Genomic DNA, 20,861 nt, shown 5'->3' on the forward strand with positions numbered 1-20,861 from the left:
TACTTACCTAGTACTATAACCCTGGTTTCTTCTGAAGAAACCAACTTCATTGTATATATGTGACTATTTACATGTAACCAGCGTGGAAACTTTAAGGAGTATCTGGCTAATAAGAAAACCCAATTTTCAAGAGTGGTGGTGTCAATAAATGCTCCATGGCCAGTGCAAGAGAAAATAATAATAATAATAAAGTACCAGAAAAACCTCCAAAAATCTACAGCTATAGTAAGCTACCAAATGATAGAGAAGGCTATGGCACTTTTTAGTAGTTACTGCTGGAACAAAACAACATAAATACTGCTGAAGGTTAGAAACATAATGCTGTATCTAGCAAGTTAAAACCTTCTAAATTATATATTCTTTGACTACCGAAAAAATCTTCAGAAGATGAAAATCTTCAAAGATAAAAATATTTATATACCATCCTTAGAAAGAATTTATTATACAAGCCAATGTTTTTTGTTTGTTTGTTTGTTTGTTTTACGCCTACAGCACTTGATATTCCTAGGTGGTCTCCTATCCAAGGACTCACCAGGGCCGACTCTGCTTAGCTTCCAAGATCAAACAAGACTGGGCATGTTCAGGGTGGCATGGCTGTAGATTCAATGTCTTAATTTCATAAATCAGGGTGGTTGATGAAAATTTTAACAAAAAATATGGAGAAAAGCTTACAAAATAATATACTTTAAACGTAAAAAATGCTAAAAGTCACTCAATGTTATGAGTAGTTTTTTCCCCAAATTATCTATGTCACCACATCCCAGGCAACAGATATTTGACAAATGATAGTGTGGAGTGGGGGAGGTGTGTGCGTGTGTGTTTGTATCTCAGTAGAAATTGTACATATAACATTCTATACACATTTAGCTATAGCTAGCTAGCTAGCTAGCTATATAATCGCATTAGAGAAGATAACTTAAAGTAATTTAAACTATTCTGTTTCACAGTCTATGGCAGAAGGAAAGATTTTGCATTTTAAAGTTGTAAGAGACTTATGAGATTATAGTAAAAAGACATCATATTATAGAACAGGAAGAGTAAACCATGACAAATCTAGGGGGATAGGATTTAGATAAAGCTAGTACATGGAGAAGCGGTACCCTTAGACCTGATAACAGGAAAAATGATGAGAAGCACAACAAAAACTTAAGATAAATTCTCCTGATTTTGCTGATATAACCCCAGTTATATACATAAAAATGGTTCAAAAATTACAGAAAATCAATATGGATAAGTAATGTCTTTCATGGAGTTTAACTTTTCAAATTCCCTGTCTTAGATCAGATTACAGGTTCAGGTCTGTACAAATTTACTGGCTAGACACACAATCCTATTTATAAATAGCAGCCAGTGTAACAGTTGTTTCATTTTCTCCTTTTCTTTTTTCTTGCCAAGACTAATTAGCATTACACACAATATGCTCCTTGTTACAAATGTCTTCTTTCAGCTTGGAACTATAATATCTTTTCATCACCCAAAACTCTAATCTAGTTTTTTTCAGTTATACAGAAGCCAAACACTATTTGTAACACTTCAGAAAAACTACATAAAAAAGTAATTTTGATAAAATAGAAACGACTATCACGAGTGGATAATTCTTGTATACCATCTTCACTTTGCAAATCATCATCAGTTTAAAGATAAACTGTACAAGAAAATAATACTCTTTTATATACTTACTGCTGAAAGGCTGCCATTGTATTCTCCAAATTTTCTCCAGCACCTGTGAAAACATTAAATTTAAACTTCATTTACTTAGCTACTTTGGATATTTTATTTTTCCACAAATTCATTTTAGTAAGATATATCTAGTGAATCTTGATGTTTAGATATTATGTAGATATCACAAGTGTTTTAAAGAGTGTAATGTTATTTCAAATTGTTTTTTAGCTGCACCAGGAAGAATCAAAGATCAAAACAGCCACAGCAATGCAGGAAAGTTAGAAGAACCTAAACATGATTTTTAAACAATATCTGCTTGTCATAGATAAGACAGAAGAGGATTGGTACATATACACTTCCTTAGAGTTAAACTATCCTCCTCTGTATCCCCCCACAGTCTCTTATGTATCTCTCTATTAATGTTATTTATGTTATAGCATAAATTATTTATCTGTCTCTCTCCTTCCTTTCCCATGAATCACTTAAAATAAGTGATTGTGTTTTAATCATCTTGGCTGAAGGCAATAGAGCGTAGTAGTGAAAGTGGCACTCTGGAGGATCTCTAAAATCATTTGATGTTTGTGTGACCCTAGGAAAGTTACCTAACCTCTCTGTTAAGCTGAACTACTTTATCTCTAAGAATGAGGATAATGAATGCACCTATCTCGTAGGATTGGTATAATTAAATGAATTAACATGTCAAGTGCCATATGTCATCAATTTGAAAAATGATATCTTTTCAACATCTCTGAAGTTGGGGTGCATTTGACAATGGATGGTAACAGTTTAATTGGTAAATTTTCTCTTAGCAGTACATAAAATTTGTACATCTTATAACTAATGAATTCAATGTAATAATGAATAGTTGATAAAACTAAAGAGTTATTGCTATTATTACTACTAATATAGTAACTGGTGTTTGGTGAATGTCTGTTGTCTGAAGTCATGACATGTCATGTGCCTGGAACATTCTCTTCACCACAACCTCCCAATCTTTTTAAACCTCAATTCCAAAACAAATTCACTCTGAACTCCTTCAGGAAAGCACTTTCTTATCACTTCAGATTACAATGATTCTTATTACAGACAAGAGTTAATTGAACTGGAGCTTCCTGACTCCCTCATAAAGCTATTGATTATGTGGATTATATCCATTAATAAATACACATTAAAAAATGACTTCTTAAATTTTTATTTAAAAATAACAATAAACTCATTTCATGTTAACATTTTACGAAAAAATAACTATCTTCAAAAAAACTTTAACAAGAAGAGTAGCACTGTTCACATTTTTGCAAATCTCTTTAATGTTAGGCTTAATAAAAGGCAGCTAGATTCTCACATCTGCTTCATTTATGTCTGTCAACCTTCACACAGATACATAGTTGGGAAAGAAAGATTTTTCTTTGAGATTGCACCCAAATTCAACAAGTGGTTGTTTTTTAAAAGTAAGTTGCAATGTGGAATTTGAATCTCATCTATGACCTTTTCACAGTCTAATATCTATCTAATAGATGATACTCTATTATCTTTTGGCCCATCATGAACTTTGAATAGGTCTTTCACCCACGCATGGTCTTATAATATCATGCACTGGTCTTTTGGAAATTATTGATTCACTAAATTATGCTGATCTGCTAATCATTAACAATTAATTATACAACATTTTTTAAAATCACAATCGTTAATACCTGATCTCATCAGGAAAATCTTTTAGAATTGGAAAGCTATCAAGATCACAATGGAGGATACACGTTTTCCAAAATTCTAATTTTTGCTTAAAAGCTCAAATTTAATGATTGCCATTGCCTTCATAGAAGGCAGCTAGATTATTTTTCTTCTAATGACGGGTTCATTTTATTAATTCCAACAATATATCTGCTACATATTCGAGTCTGAATAACCAGTTTCTCAGTTTTTTTTTAAGTAAAAATGGTGTTCCGTGGGGGAAAAAAAAGTGAATTCAGCTTACAATTCAAATGACTGCATAAGTGCTTTTTTCTCAAGACAACCATCATCATATGTTGGGATAGAACAAAAGTGTTTTCTTTGTACTTCCAATTTTGTCACACAGAATATTAAAAGTTATATGTACTCGAGGGTCGGATTTAATAAAATTAATAATTTTTACTAACACATCAAAGACAGTCTTAAGTGAAACTGCCTATTTTTTAAAACCGTGAGTGTGTGATGGTGTGAAGAATATAAGGGCTTCTAGTACACTTGGTACCACTGCTTTCAGTCATGGTAGAGACTGCAATTTTACCCACTACTGCTTTTGCAGCATTAGCACAAATGTCAATTAAGTGAAAAAGATAAATAATATTTTATGAAAACAGTTTTGATCTTGCAGTCCAATGAAGGAGCCTCGGGGACTCCCAGGAGTCCACAGATCACACTTTGAAAACCACTGTCTCAAATAATCAATGATGATGAACATCAGGACTGGTTACCTCTGAGGAAGGAGGAATCTTCCTATGATTCTAGAAATGTTCTGTATCTTGACCTAAGTGGTGACTACCTACCTGGCTATGCACGTGTATTTTTTAAATTAAGCTGTACACTTAAGGTTAGTGCTACTACCTGTATGCTACACCCAAATTTTTTAAAAAATGACTTTAGTTCTAAGTCTGATTATTTTTGCATTCTGGTAAATTAAACTAAACCCTGAGAAGGCATTTTGAAGGCAAGTATCGAGGGGAACATCTATCCCTCACTATGTGTTTCCACCCAGGGGAGGAAAATTGCACTTAAGAACACTTTTAACTCTTCTTTACTCCCTCATACACTCCTACCCATGGAAGCAGAAGTGATTTAGGAGAAAGAATAGTCAGTCCATCTGCGATCCAACTCTTTACAGTTCTCTTAATTTGCAGTGGCCCACCTTCAGAAGGAACAAAATTTCTGCTCATCTATACACAAAGTTTGCCAGGGCGGGCCCTACCAATGTAAGCAAAAGGCCTCCAGTTTTAGAGTTAAGTTTGATTTAGAGAGAGCATTATAGAGTACACACTCAGTGCTGTTAATCATAAAGTTAGTATTTTCACTTCCATCTTTCTGATGCCAACATTTTATTTCTCAACAAGTTCCAGACTTGCAAAGGGAAAATAAGTAGTGTTTTTATTAGCCTTCTCAAATTCCAATAGCAAGGGTTTTGTAATATACATCTTTTAGAATATTCCACAAAAGTGTTCAATAAATATTATATTTGAAATGATATATCTGAATTTTGCTTCAAAATAATCTGGGTGAGAATAAGTGGCAAGGATACAAATGAAACAAGACTGAGCATGAGTTGATAATTGTTTGTATCTGGGTGACGAGTTACGAGTTTTACTACTTTTGTATATGTTTGAAATGTGCCATAATAAAAAGTTCAAAAGATACTTATTGTTTGATCTTTCAGTTTGGGGAAAAAAAGGAGAAAGATAGGGTAAAGATTTGGTATTCTGAAATCAATTTCCCACAATTAATATAATTACCACTAACATTTAAATTGAAAGTCTGCCTATTTGTCTTATATGTCTGCTTTCCAAATTAATTTTAATTCATTTAAACCTAAGAGCTTAAGCATGAAAACATTGTTACTTGATATCTTGAATCTATTTAATAAGTTTATAAAATTACAAAGCAACAATAAAATATTGAAAAGGTGGTCTATTATTAAGATATTAATAATAAACAGAAGCTAGAAGCTTAGCACTCTAAATTTCATTAAAAACCCCACAACCACGGTAAATATTACTATCTCCAGAAAAAAAGTTGGGTAATGTCACATAGCCAACAAGAGGAACTGGGATTTGAGCATGAGCAGTATGATTTCAGATCCTGCCCTTTTTATCAAAAACTGTGCTGCAGCTCCTATACTGCCATACATGTAACCACTTCATTTCAGTTTTATAGGTAAATTTTCATATTGGTCCTCATTCCTGTATTTTTCTATTTGTCTGTAAAGCTTGAAGATAAATTCCACAACAATAATACTAGCAAATTACTTGTTAGATTCATATGATGAAAACCTGGAGAGTATCTATGGGACTCATTAAGAAGTATGCCATTCCTCCCCAAGGACTTATTTGGTGTTAGCTCTTCTCTCACGAAATGGTTTAAGTTCTTTTTTTTTCCAATTATCATCACATCATTCATAGAAGCGCACTTGCCATTAACTTTGCTTTTCCCTCAATAAGCAACTTAAACAATGCATGGCTTTGCAAATAAACCATTCTACATATAAACAAAAGTTTAATTTTAATAAGTTATGAAGTTAATTATAAGATGTGGAAGAGAATGAGTATCATAGATTTTGCATGCTGTCCTGATACAATTTGTGCAGAATTTCTCTGCTTATGTCTTGCTTCCCTCTTCACCAGTTCATTTTTCACTTGAGAAAACCTCTGAAAATTCCCAGTTCACTGTATTTAAAGCTTCACTATATACTTGCCAATTTTTCATTCTATATTAACTTTACCTCTCTTATATAGTGCTTCATAATTACTTTGTGGTTAATTTCTGATAGGACAGGAAAGGTAAAGGAAACATTCTCTTTTGTATCTTTAATTAGATTTAAATGCTGTGAAGGAAAGAAACATCTGTTCAGTTTCCTTTTTACCTCCCGAATGTTTTAAATACCCATAAACATTCAATAACCATTATACCCTTGTTTTACAGTTATGCTCCAACAATCATTATCATTAACATGTTGTATACATGATATATATGTGTGTATATGATGTTCATAAACCAATAACAAATATGACACTGCATTAGCCACAAGAGAACAATCTTCAAAATTAAATATTTTTGATATTAAAAACAGTTTAGTGCAAATAAAACATATCCTAATATTTGAAGATAAGATCCTATCTCAATTCAAAATGGAGTTATTCTATAAATCAAGCAACATAGCGAGAACCTTCTTCATTTCTAAATTCATTAGTTCATTCAACATTTATAGTGTGCCTTTGAAACAGCGGATACGATTTATATAAGGGCATAAACAGTTTGTAAGAACTAGAGATGGTATATAGAAAAGAGCAGTTCTCAATATGGGTTCCCTGGAACACTACAGAATTGTTTCTATATTTCAAGGGGGAAAAAAAACCTGTGAAATTTATTTTTGCAAAATAAACACATCAATAGCAGGAATGATATTCAAACTATACTGATACATAGGCAGCACTTACCAACGAACCACTGCATGCATGCTCTCTTCAATGATAAATGGTTTTTGTTATGTATCTTGTCATAATTTCAATAGTTTTCCTACAATTATATTTACTTTTTCTATATTTCTGTAGCTTTATATATATGTGTATATGTAATATATTTATTCTCATTGCTGAAAATAAGTACACTTGATTTTGCTTTAAGTAGGAAAGTACTATTAAATAAATGATAAATGACTATATTACTAATATAATATCAGTAGGAACGAGTGAGCCACTTGGAAAAGTCCTTAGTGACAAGTAAAGAAGAGTCCCTGAAAATTGAAATGAGAGAACAAGAGCTGAAGAGAAAGAATCAATACCCTGACGCAGAACATGTTTCAGGGTACAACTGCAGAATGCTATTTCCAGTGACACTTTGGGACTCAAATTGATGCCTCAATTTTCTCCGTGAACAACCAATTAAAGTTTAGGACCCAGAGGTAACCAGTGTCCAAGAGTAATTTTTACCCTCAAACTTACCACCTGCCAAATCAATCTAGGGCAGGATGCCCAGACTGTGACAGTACTCTACTTTGATTCCCAAGGTGAAAGATTAAGAGAGAAGGTTAAGATTTGATAAGTTGGTGATATTTAATTCTTTGGCCACGAAACCCTAACAAATAGATCTCTTTTTAAAAAGTGTGTTGCTTAATCCAATTGACCCATAGAGATAGGTTAGGGAGTATTAAAGTAAGCTATTTCCATGCTATTCTATCTCTAGCTAACTCGGTGACATCTGAAATAAATGTATATACAGTAATTCTAAATGTAGAACAATATGTACTTAAAGAATATACTTCAAAATGTTAACAGAGATTATGTCCAGAGAGTAAAGTTTAGGAACTACTTTTTTCTTTTTTCATTTCCATATTTTCCAAATTTTCTACTATAAACATGAGCTACTTATGCAATTGAAAAAATATTAATAAAATTCATAATTTCATAGAGAAATTAAGAAAATGGCCTTTGAGAGTATTACGTGCTTTCTATTTAATTCAAGGGAATATATCTTTGGTCCTATTGGTGTCTCATCAATACACTGTAGTTATAAAAAGTGTTCTTGGTCAAATAAATTTGGGAAACACATGGAAAGTATTTAGCATGCAGTAGATAATCAGCAGACAAAAAGCTATTATTTTAATTATATGTTAGTATCTGTACTAAAGGCTAAAGACACAAGAATAAAATCTAAAACATGGCCTTGAGAAATTCAGTCTAGTAACGGAAGCGGACATATTAATATATCCCATTACAATATAATGCAAATATAACATATGCTTTAAAGAAGTAAGAACAAAGTAAGCCTAAAGCATTTAATTTTTGAAACAGAGTATTTTCCACCTTCAAGGGCAATCAATCTCAGAAAAGGCAAAAGTGTTCACTAAAACATAAGTATAGGGTGATCTCATCTTTTTCAATCAACTCAAAGCTCTACTGCAAACTACGAATGTGGATCCCCTGTATCCATGCTTATATCTCCAAACAATTTTACAATTTTCAAAGTGCTTTTTGATACACCTAATTCTCCTAACAACCCAAAGAGAAGCAAAGCAAACAGTCTCCATTTGTAGATAAGGAAATGCAGGCTTGCTCCCAAGGCTAACTAATGGTAGGTTCAGAAACTGACTCAAGTGATGATGCTTTTACAACAGACATAATCTAGTACACATTAAGAGTTTCAGGTTATAGCAATTCAGGTGTATATACTTTAAACACATGTAACGATCAATGTTTCCATCTTGGAATGGTCATAAACCTGGTTTACAGGAAATACTAGGTATTTGCAGTTAGAGCAATGGAGAGAATTAACCCAAATGTTAGTGATATCCAGAAACTAATGATCGCTGTTATTAGTGTCCAAGAAAAAATGAAAAGCAAGCAAGGAGGTGATTCCTCTGTAGTCCATTATTTTCTAGAAACTTAGTACCTTGAGTTACAAAGTGTTTTTTAATATATACCTCCTCTATGACTCTGATTCGACTGTTATTTGGTGCCCATACTCAGCAAAAGCGGATAAGGAACACACAGAAACTTACTACAATGCTTTAGACCATCATAACAAGTAGATTTTGAGCCTGCAGATATTTAACAAGATTATTTCTTCTAAAATAAAATGTAGATCATCCATAATGACAGTTTAGATAGCTTTTGAGAAGACCTAGTTTTGTTTTGTTTTGAGTTTTTAGTAAGCACACTTTTTTTTTTAAGTCAGTAAACACAACTACAATGTGTACTACTATCTCCAGAATAGGACCACCACCATTGAAAATTACTTCTACAGCAATAACTTAAAACACTAAAAGTTGGTTTTTGGCTTTAATGGTTGGAGGCTCATTAGTAGTCACATATCATCCTACAGTTTAATTATGTGTCTATTAAAATTCAGATAAACCAAATAAGAAATAACATGGCATTTAGCTGGTGACTCCTTAAAATCTTTGATGTTCCTCAGGAGTGGAAGACCAGCACAATCACTGAAGTCACTCTTTAGTACTATGTTTAGCACTGTGATAAAATTACACAGATTATACAGAAGAATGCTAATGTATTTCTGTGATATATAAAAACTTCATTCCTGGCCAATTCTTGTTAGAAGAGTTATAGTACTAAATCAAGTTTTAGACTGAAAATTTAGAAATTTACCATTTCTAGTATTAAACTATAAATTCTAAGCAATTTTAATCTGGCTTAACATTCATTTCTAAAGAACTGTGAGTTAAAATTGATTGAAATAATCTAATTTCACATTTTATACATCAGGCTTGAAATGAAGTAGACACTTATTATTACTCAATAATGAAGAAGCAAAGATTTAGCCTGCTGTCTGGGAAATTAGAAGGTGGATTATCTAGGCTCCTTTTAGCAAGGCATTTTTCCAAAAAGAAACTTTTTTGTTTTCTTTAAACAATACTGTACTGTCATAAACTAAATCATCTTTCCGTCTTTTGGAAATCCATGTGTCACTGCTAGGGTGGAGGGACTAAAAAAAAAAAAAAAAAAAAAAAAACAGGTGCAAGGTTTGTAGCCGTGGGAACCAGGACTCTCCAGTTTCTGTCCCAGTCCAGCCCAAGCTCTAATGCTCTAATTGTGACCTTGGAAAGTGTACGCGTTTCTGGGACTCAGTTTCTCTCTCTCCTCAATCATCATGCTTGGGGTGGGGGGTGGGGGTTGGACTGGCTGCAGCACGCTCCAGGTTCACGCAGTTCCTCAGCCCTGGAACACCGTCACCCAGGATCCCTCCACCACGAACTCAAACAGTGGCTCGCTGGGAGCAGTCTGTTCCTGGTTACCCCGCCGGGGTACCCCCGGTTCTGCCCCACGCTCCCCGCTTGTTCCTTGCTGCTAGGTAGGCACATTGCGATCGCCCTTCCATCTGCTGAGAAAACGCTCCATCTACCGTTCATTCTCACCCTGGTCCTTCCTCCTTCTGAGAATTCCTGACACCACTGCACTTGAGATCCTCACCCAAGCTCTGTCTCAAGACCCCTTTCCTTCTCGTAGCAGACCCCTCCTTCACGACGCCTTCACCTCTAGGGCAGCCCCCTATTCACACATCCCCACGCTTCCTCTAACTCTCACGTATTTCCACCCGCCAGCCTTTTGCCAAGCGCCAAAGGACAAAAAAAAAAAAAAAAAACAAAAAAAACCACACACACACACACACACACACACACACACACACACACACACAAAAAGCCTCCCCCATCTCCGCCATCGGGTTCTGGGGACCCCTCTCACCTCCACGGTGAGAGATGTGTTTACCGAGGAATCGCTGCTTCTTTCTCTGGTGCAGCAAGGTCGGGTATTTGAGCAACAAGAATGAGGTCACCAAGTACCCTCCCAGGGTGGAGAGAAGGTACAAAGCCGCGGTGGACGACATCTCAGCCACTGTGTGGAAAGTCTCCCACCGCCGGGGCCTCTGAATTCCGCTTCGGCGGGCGCAACGGCTGCGGCGGCGGCAGCGGCGGCAGCGGCGGCGGCGGCGGCGGCGGCGGCTGCTCGAGGTCTTCTCGCCCCCAGCCGGTGCCAGCGGTGCAGCGCACTTGTCCGCCGACCCACGACGCAGGCGCAGCAAGACCCTGGAGCCCGGCAACAAAAGGGCCCCCGCACGCAGGCGCGCTCCGGCTGCTGGGTAGAAGCCCACAGAGGACCTGTAACCAGCTTCTGTCACCTAGCTTTGTTTATGGTCGGCCCCGAAGCTCCAAACTGAGGCGAAAGTTTGGAAACTTGCCAGTGCCTTCGGCATCACTCGGGCAGAAAAGGCTAGTCAAGAAGAGCCTTCAGGAAGTCCTGACATAATTAGAAGATCCACATCGAAAAGGAAAGATTCCAGCGCAGAGTCTTAGCCCCCGCTCTAAGAAATGCAAATCAGTTACCCATAGAGGACTTAGAGCTTGCTAAAACTAGTAATAAAGCCATCCGTTTCTTTAGCCAAAAAAAGAACTTTTCCTGTTGTCACACATAAGCATCAAAGGTACTAGTTTATCAGTCAAATCTTTGAGGGATGGCTTCCTTTCTCATTGGTGTTGAAATGTAATTTCCAGGCCTTATAATTGGATAGACAAATATTTGTTGACTTACAAGTCCATTTAAAATAAAGAAACGTTGACGAGGCTATAAGTTATCACTTAAAAGTCTCAGGAAGACCAAAACTAAATTCCAGAAGGCCCAACTAGTTTCCCCTTCATTCCACGCATTCCAAACTACTGAAACTTGATAAGAGCCGTATTTTAAATGCAAAAGAATTAACTATGGGCTAGGGGAGAAATTTTGGCAACAGCATATCTCCCACTGAAGTGGAATGCAGAGTGATTATTTAAAATCTTGTGATTCTTGACTCTAGGCTTAACCAAATTACTCTCTTGCACTTATTTGTAAAATGAGAAATTTTTTACTAAATGATAAACTTCAGCTCTCACATTTTGTTAATTATCTTGGTTCCTCCAAATTCTAGTTTCTTTTAAGAGGAGTAAATAGAATTTAGAAAATATTCTTGAAAACAGTAGCCTTTATTAGATTTTAAAAAGTAGCTAAAAAAGATTTTTGCATCAATTTATCATCAGTAGTAGTCTATTTCTTGATCTAACACCAAAATACCCAAAGAAATGGTAAAGCCTTTGTAGAAAAAAAAAATAAGTATAAATATTTCTAAATACAACTGTAGGGGTTCAGAACAAGTCACCCCAAGAGGTGCTACTCTGGCATGCAGATTATTTCAATCTGAAAATAATCAAGGTCCAGAATGCTCAGGAAGAAACTTTGGCCTTCCCCCTTATGACCCAAAAGAATTTAAGGTAAAGGATCTGCTCCAGGAAGAGACGTATCACCTTAAATAACTATGGTGTAATCTGAAATAGGTATGATAGACAGCGAGTGTTTAAGAAAAACACCACAAGCCTAAAATGGCATCACTCTTACTAAAAGGCCATGATACCAAACCTAGATTTAATACTTAATCTAATTGCAGTTTCAACTTCTCCCAGAAACATAATCCGAATCAACAAGTATGGAATTTTCTGGTTAAGCACCAGTAATCTTGTCACAAGGGACCCAAAGAAAGAAGAGACAATCTGCATGATAAAAACCATTCCTTTTCTCTTCTCCCAAAGAAAAAGTGTCCCAGCTCCAAAATAATTATTTTCTTTTACTAACAACTCCCTTTGCTCCACCCTTCTTCCTATAAAAATCTTCCACTTTGTACAACCCCTCAGAGCACACTTCTAGTTGCTAGATGGGATGCTGCACAATTCATGAATTGCTTAAGAAAACCCATTAGATCTTCAAATTCACTTGGTTGGATTTTGTTTTTTAACAGAAGGAACCTAGCAAGGCCCATTTGATCAAAGTTCTCACTGTGTTCCATTGTTTCAAGATGACCCAACAAACATTTATTTGTTTACTAAACACTACTCTTCATCCTTGTAAATTGCCTTACTTTCCCTTGAAGTTCTAAGCCCTCATATCCCCCTCCTTAGTCCAAAATGACATCTCTTTTTGTCCTACTGTCTTTGGAATTTTCGTGCTTATGTAAATTCCCCATTCGCACCTATTAAAACTTGATTTTTTTCCTGTTAATATGTTGTGTCATTTTAAATATTCGAACACCCAGAAGAACTAAGATGGAAGAGGAAAATGTTACCCCATCCCTGACACAACCAAACTTTTCAAATTAAAACATTTTAAAGAAACTTATAAGTTGAAAAATTTTGCCTTGTTCTGCTTAGGACTCTCGGATTATGTCTTACAGGTCAGCTGATGCACGTAGTTCTTCTTTCCTTTTCCAAAAATCTCACCTGAAAGCAACTTTTTAGATTCTATGACTATTATATATAATGAGTACAGACACATGTGTACAACAAATATTACTGAAAAAAAAAATCTACGTAACTAAGAATATTTAACCTTCAAATATCGAGGCACTTGTGGCTTAATAGATAGAGTCCTGAACTTAGAACCCACAGACATAGCTATACCATTTACAAGCTGAGTTACTTTGGGCATATCACTTAGTTTAAGTCTCAGTTTTCACATCTGTAAAATGGGAATAATAGTATTTACCCTCACAGGGGTATTTTGAGGAGCTAATGAAGTAAAATGAAAGCATTAAAAGTATCCTATAAAGTTAAGCTTTCAGTCAAGATGGTGGAGTAGGTAAAGGCTGTGCTGACCTCTCACAACCACGTCAAAATTACAACTGAATTATAAAATAGCCATCATTGAGAATTACCTGAACTCTAGCTGAATAGGACTCCTATATCTAAGGATATATAGAAGAAGCCACCTCGACACTGTTATGAGGGGCAGAGGTGATGAATTCCCACATGTGGCAATTAGAAATTGGAAGGAATATCTTGGGTGTAGAGGTCCCTCCTGAGGAGCACAAGGGGGTCACAGCCTCCCTGCAGGATCCACAGCCTTGGGTGCCAGTGTTGGAGAGGAAAGTCCTCATAACTTCTGGCTGTGAAAACCGATGGAGATTGTGGCTGAGTAAGATTGAGGGCAGTCAGAATCCCAGGCATTCCTCTTAGAGGGCCCTCACATGGACTTACTCGCTGATGGGCTCACTCAGTTTGAGTTCCAGTGCTGCAGCAGCAGCTCCGAAAGTGCCAGGGACATATGGGGAGGAACTGAATTGTCTGGCTTTGGGAGGAAGGTTGGAGGAGCAGCTTCCTCCCTGACACTAGTGCTGGCAGAATCCATTGTTTCTTTGTTGAGCCCAACTCCAGTCCAGCATGCAGACACTGATGGGCACCATATCTGCGTTTCCATCAACTTGATTAACACTATTCACCCCTTCCTGGTGAGTCCCTGAGACCCCATCCTACCCATCTTGTGAGCCTATCCAAGCCACCTCCAGTGATTTTTCCATACAAATGACCAGTATTGGCTCATGCTATGGACTTTCTTAAAGCTTCTCAAAAGTTCACAAACCCCAAACAAGCAGCATCAGGCCTCAGCATGTCCTGTACCTCTTGCTAAGTAACCCTAAACCCAGGACTAGCAGTAGCCAGCTTCAGTTTGCAACTTACTCTCTCCCAGGCACTTCCAAGCTCAGCACAATAGCAACTATCTGCAGATCACTTCATAGCTCATACTAAGTGGTCTCCAACCAGGCACAGGCAGCAGCTGATCTTGACTTGCAACAGAGCCCCACTCAAGGGGCCCCAGAACCAATCCACTCAGTGGCTGGCTTCAGGCCACAACAGAGAACCACCCAACCAGTTCCACAAATGACACACCCAAAGGGCAGACTGGGCAGTTACCAGAGCCCTGCTAAAGCAAATCGTACTCTCTAGGGTCAGTCCCTGCACAACAGCTTCTCCAATGTAGTCACCGGCCAGTCCTCACAACCAATAAGCCTGAGGTTTAAGCCCTCCCATTGACCAAGGCTCAACTACAACAGGAGGGCACAGACAGCCCACACAAGGGACATACCTGGAGCACTTAGCTCAGGTGACCAGAGAGATTGCACTACTGAGTCCCACAGGACACCTACTACATAAAGGCATTTTACTAAGACTGGAAGACATAGCAGCTCTACCTGATACATAGAAACAAACACAGGGAAACCGCCAAAAATGGGGAGACAAAGAAATATGTCCTAAATGAAAGAATAGAACAAAGCTCTAGAAAAAGAACTAAAGAAATGGAGACAAGCAATCTACCAGATGCAGAGTTCAAAAGAATGGTTATAAGGATGCTCAATGATCTCAGTGAGAACTTCAACAAAGATAGAGGAAACATAAAAATGGAGATAGAAAACATAAAAAAGAACCAGTCAGAAATGAAGAATATAATAACTGAAGAAAGAACATATTAGAAGGAACTAACAGTAGATTGGATGAAGCAGAGGATCAAATCAGCAATTTGGAAGATAAGGTAGTAGAAAACATGCAATCAGAACAGTAACAAGAAAAAAGAATCAAAAAAATGAGAATAGTTTAAGGGGCCTCTGGGACAACATCAAGTGTACTAACATTAGATCATAAAGGTATCAGAAGGAGAAGAGAGAGAGAGCAAGGAATTAAAAACCTATTCAAGGAAATAATGACAGAAAACTTCCCAACCTGGTGAAGGAACAAGACATACAACTCCAGGAATCAGAGCGTCCCAAACAAGAGGAGCCTACAAGAGATTCATTTTAGATTGAAAGACACACAGACTGAAAGTAAAGGGATGGAAAAAGATATTTCATGAAAATGGAAATGAAAACAAAACCTGGGGTGGCAATACTTATACCAGACAAAATAGACTTCCAAGCAAAGGCTATAACAAGAGACAAAGAAAGGATGGACACAATAATCCCACTTCCGAGTATTTATCTGAAGGAACCCAAAATACTACTTTGAAAGGAAGCGTGCATCCATATATGCATTGCAGCATTATTTATAATAGTCAAAATATGAAAGTAACCTGGGTGTCCATCAATAGATGAATGAAGAAGAGATGGTACATATTATACAATAGAATATTACTCAGCCATGAAAAAGAATGAAATCTTGGCATCTGCAACAACATGGATGGACCTTGAGGGTATTGTGCTGAGTGAAGTAAGTCATACAGAGAAAGACAAATGCCATATGATTTCACTTATGTGTGGAATCTGAAGAACAAAATAACTAAACAAAAAAAAAACGAAAAATTCATAGATACAGAGAATATTTTGATGGTTGCCAGATGGGATGGGGGTTGAAGGGATAAGGGAAAATGGGGAAGGGATTACAAAGTACAAATTGGTGGTTACAAAATAGGCATGGGAATGTAAACTATGGCATAAGGAATATAGTCAATAATACTGCAATAACTATGAATGGTGTTAGATGCGTACTAGATTTATTGGGGTGATCCCTTTGTAGATTACATAATTGTCTAATCGCTATGTTGTACACTTAAAACTAATATAATAGTTTATGTCAATTGTAATTTAAAAATAAATTATAAAAAATAAAAAGTATCCTATATAAGTATTATATAAGATAGAACCATTTCTCTGTTAATAAGATAGAACTGTTTCTCTGTTATCAAAAAATCTGCAAAACGTGTACAGAATTATTTGAAAGAAGTAACCAAGCAGGAGCCTATATACCTTATTGGAGGCCCAAGAGAATGAACACTAATGAAGGAACAAGCAAGCTGTAATAGTAGAACAGTATCTTTTTTAAAAAGTACACCAATATGACCAGAGATGTCTTCTAAGATGAAGGAGGTTATATTTTGAGGGAAATTTACAAGAGGCGCCAAAGTTAATAAGACATTATTTAAACCAGAAAGTAATCAATTATCACCGGTGTGTGTGGGAGGCATGTAGAAAAAGTATCAGAAATCATTGGCCTTACTGTTTCACTGTAAAGAGAATACTTAATGTCTAGAGAGGTAGCAGTTTGCTCAAGACTATACAACTAGTGGCTGATGTTATAAGATCACAGATTTTAATTCAGTTCAAGAGCTCAGAGAAGATAGTATTGATCTTCTGACCAATAAAAGATTTTAAAAAAATCATCTTGCTCTTCTAGAAGAGAGTATTAAGTAAATTCTCACTTAAAAACTCTCCTTTGAATGTATCAGAAGGAGCAGATTTAAGATTCAGTACAGTGAAAAGAACACTGAATTCTACTCCAGCGGTTCCTTATATTGTCATTTCAACTGCTTCTGTAATTGCATTGTCCCAAATCATTAGTGCTCTAAATAGCAGATGCAGTGGACTGAGGACATATATCATTGGGACCAGAAGGCATTTACCCGAGAGTTCTGAAGGAATCCACATATTAAATTGTGATACTATTCAAAATAAGAAATCCGCTGTAATGAACAGATAGTGTGCTCATAGGTTAGCAGACTGCCATCAGGATTCCCAACTATGACAATGGGAATCTGATACTAGGTTAGAGCATGGTTTAACTCTCTGTAGAGCAATTTAAAAATATGTATTGAAATGTAAAATGTGTGTATTCCTTGATTCATCGATAGCAAATATGAGTTTATCCTGAAAAGAACATTTCATAAGTATTAGTAAAAGATGTAAGTACCATAGTGTTCCACCATTGTTTGCAGGAGCCCTAAATTGGAAAGAACCTAGATATCAAACAGTAAAGGACAGATTATGTATATCAAAAAGAAAAGAATGCAACCATTAATAATAAACTCATTTACTGACATGAAAAATATCTATCATGTATTTTTGAGTGAAAAAGGTAGCTATAGAACAAGATATATTCTATGTTTGCAATTATATAAAATTGCATATCTACATATATTTGTATTCATAGAGATGATGTCTAGAAGAATATTTACTAAAATGTTGCAAGTGCTTAGCAGAGCACTAGCAGAGTAGTGGAATCTCAGGTAACACGCTTTTCTTTGTTTTAAAAAAATTCTTAAACAATTACAGTTACAATGACTAAATGTAGTTTTACAAAAACAACAAAGGTATGTTGAAAAACGAGAGCCATGTTTTAAGTGGGGTTATAAACTAGGTTGTCTTACATTTATACTGAGAAAACAGCTAGGATCAAACTTGGGATAAAAATCACTAGATACTTGAGTACATATAATTTAGTAGGAAAAAGGAAGTAATAATCAACTGATGTAATACAATCCTTTAGGAGATTTTGGAATAAAAAGAAACCAGAGAAATAATTTACACTTTAGAAAATTTTATTATACCTATTCAAATAGAAAATTATTTTTATTGCTCTACCTATGGGTGGGACTTTCGGTTTGGAAAGGTTTGGGGGACATATTTTAATTCTATTTAGAAGATAATCAGATCTGAGCTATCAGTTACAAATAATTATCCCTTATATTTATATAACAATTTAGAGTTTGTAAGACTTCAATTAACACAATCTTCACATGTTTGAACCAGTTATCCTTTGAGATAGTTGAGGGAGTTAATATCCCCATTTTACTGATCAATAGGCCCAAACTTTAGATGGGATCTAGTCTACAGTCATACCACCCTGAGCGTGCCAGATTCTATCTGATCTTGGAAGCTAAGCAGTGTTGGGCCTGGTTAGTACTTGGATGGGAGACAGATGAGATCCAATGTTTAGAGATTCCGTAAACTATTTCCTCAAGACACTAACCCAATGAGCTGCTGTGCCAACTTAAGCTAATAACATTATTAAGAATATTGAAAATTAAACATAAATTATTAGCTGGCCTTTGTGAAAATTATGTTACAAAAATTGCCTCATCTTAAGATAGGCAAAAAGTTGTGGCAGACAGAACAGAAAAAGGGCAATTAAATGGCCAAGGAATCTGAGAGGCTGCTTAAACTGGCAAAAATTAAATCCATTTTAAAAAAAGACCACAGGAAGATACAAGAATTTATGTGCTCCTTGATTAGGAGCTTTATAAATATTCCTTTAATCCTCACAATCACCCCTTTGATAAATAAGAATTATCATTACTGTTTTAGAGACAAATACTCAAGAATGAAGTAAATTGTCCAAGTTTCTTAAGTAGTAGGGTTATTTTTTTTTTGTTTTAATCTACTATAGTACTATTTTATACAGGTGAAAATCTAAAATGAAAGGATATGAGAATATAAAGATTTGGTACAGTTTTACAGAAAATCAAGATTCATAGTCTTAAAAAGAACTAAGATGTTTGGCGGGTATTGTACCTAGTTTTTCTGACATTCAAAATTCACCCATTCATGTGTCTTAAGACCAGAGTCAAAATATTCAAAGAAATTGATAAACAAGGGAACCTAACTTTAAGTAAACCAACATGTGAAGTCATTTTTAAAAATTAGAATAATTTACTTTACAAAAATATTCATTGTATTAGTCCTTTAAATGGCAAGCACTCCTTAAATATGACTTACTTTTTAAAAATTTTAATTCTATACAATTTTTCTTAGACATATCAAAAGACTTAGGGCAAAGGATGTCCTATGAAGTCCCTTCAGACCTACCAATTCTTTAAAAAGATTCAATCTGAAAGATCTGCTTATATCTCAATTTAAAAAAATTTTGCTAAGCAAAGGATGATGCCAGTGCTGCTATAGAACAAATATAATTCCTTAAAAAAATCAGCACTTTTGAAATTTGCTGAGGTAAGTTTTATAAGATTAAAGAGAAAGGCAGAAAGCGATACAAATTGCGTAGTCCACATTTCTCTAATGCAACACTGTAAACCTACTTAGGAATAAAAATCAACATGAAGAAGTACTGCAATTGTCTCTTAAGCAGGTTATAAGTACAAGTACTGCAGTTGTCTTTTTAAACAGGTTATAAACACAAATAGCATAAAAATATTGTATATAAAAACTCTACAGAAATTCAAACTAAGGTGGCTTCTGTAACCAAATTAAAGAAAATCACCTACTAATTTAACCAGGAATGTAAAAGTTTTTCCATACTGAATGATATCAAAAAGTAAACAGAAAAAAGACAGATTTGCTCTTTTGACATCTATTTGTTATTACAAACTATTGCCTTAGTTTCTTTGACCTACAAGTTTATACAACCTGTTATTCAAGTCTTATTAAAAAACATATTTAAAAAACCCGAACAACTATTAGTACACGTTCTACTGAGCAATCCAGTTGTATTTCCCAAGAGCAGTGTACTATTTAATAAAATCAACCAAAAACCATGCTTAGTACAAAAGCAATTGTGATTTTTAGAATTGATATAAAAAGAATGAAAAACTACAAAAGGGTGAAAAATAAGGATGGAATGCAAGAAGAATGTAGACTAATTTTCATTTGGCTCACATTCTCCTTTCCTAATCAAACCATAAAGGTACATCTAATTAACTTAGTTTCATGTTTCCTCAAACATTTTAAAAAATTTTAATAATTCTTTTTAATTTTTCAGTTATAGTGGATATAGAATATTATATTAGTTTCTGGTGTACAACAGTGATTAGACATTATAATTATGAAGTGATCACCCTGATAAGTCTAGTACCCATCTGACACTACAGTTATTACCATATTATTGACTGTATTCCTTATGCTGTACTATTCACCCCATGACTATTATTCTAACTGCCAAATTGTGCTTCTTAATCAAAACCTAAATAACTGCTTCAAGTTAGTAGTAAGACATATTATACGAATACTATATTTCAAACATTGAGACTAAAGTCTCCAATTCTATTTGTCCAGCATTTCAAAATCAACGTGTCTAGGAAAATATAATCCATTACACTAAAATTTTGGTATGTTAACTTATTCTGCATTTATCTAATTGGTGATGTCAGTGTCATCATGTTGATGCTGGTGAAAGTTACTGTAAGTTGATAAAATTTGCATCACTTAGCACATTGTTTCACAGTATGAGATTTTTAAAAGATTAAGTATGTATTAACACTTTGGATTAAAAAGCTATAGCATTCATTTAAAATATGGTATCGCATCAGTCTAAGAATAAAATTATAAGGGGAAAAAATAGTAAAGAGAAAAGACTCTAAACCAGGTACAGGATTGTGAACGAAATAATAGGGCTTTTTTTTTTTTTTTTTTTTTTTTTTGCAAAG

General features: G+C 35.3%; 1 protein-coding gene across 3 annotated transcripts in view; it reads right to left on the reverse strand.

Moving 5' to 3' along the window:
• The window catches only part of GDPD1 (glycerophosphodiester phosphodiesterase domain containing 1), a 38,087-nt gene extending 26,744 nt beyond the window's left edge, over positions 1-11,343 (reverse strand). The window contains exons 1-2 of one of the 3 annotated variants that reach the window (XM_016123108.2): positions 10,632-11,343; positions 1,681-1,723 (exon numbers count right to left, since the gene is read on the reverse strand). In XM_016123108.2, coding sequence (XP_015978594.2) covers positions 1,681-1,723; positions 10,632-10,749 — 161 coding nt within the window. In that variant the 5' untranslated portion in view covers positions 10,750-11,343. Of the gene's footprint in view, positions 1-1,680; positions 1,724-10,607 lie in introns of all 3 variants that reach the window. The other 2 variants (XM_016123107.2, XM_016123109.2) reach the window with 2 other exon arrangements.
• Between the last annotated feature and the right edge of the window lie 9,518 nt (positions 11,344-20,861).

The sequence above is a fragment of the Rousettus aegyptiacus genome, unplaced genomic scaffold, assembly GCF_014176215.1.
Source record: "Rousettus aegyptiacus isolate mRouAeg1 unplaced genomic scaffold, mRouAeg1.p scaffold_m13_p_6, whole genome shotgun sequence".
NCBI lineage: Eukaryota > Metazoa > Chordata > Mammalia > Chiroptera > Pteropodidae > Rousettus > Rousettus aegyptiacus.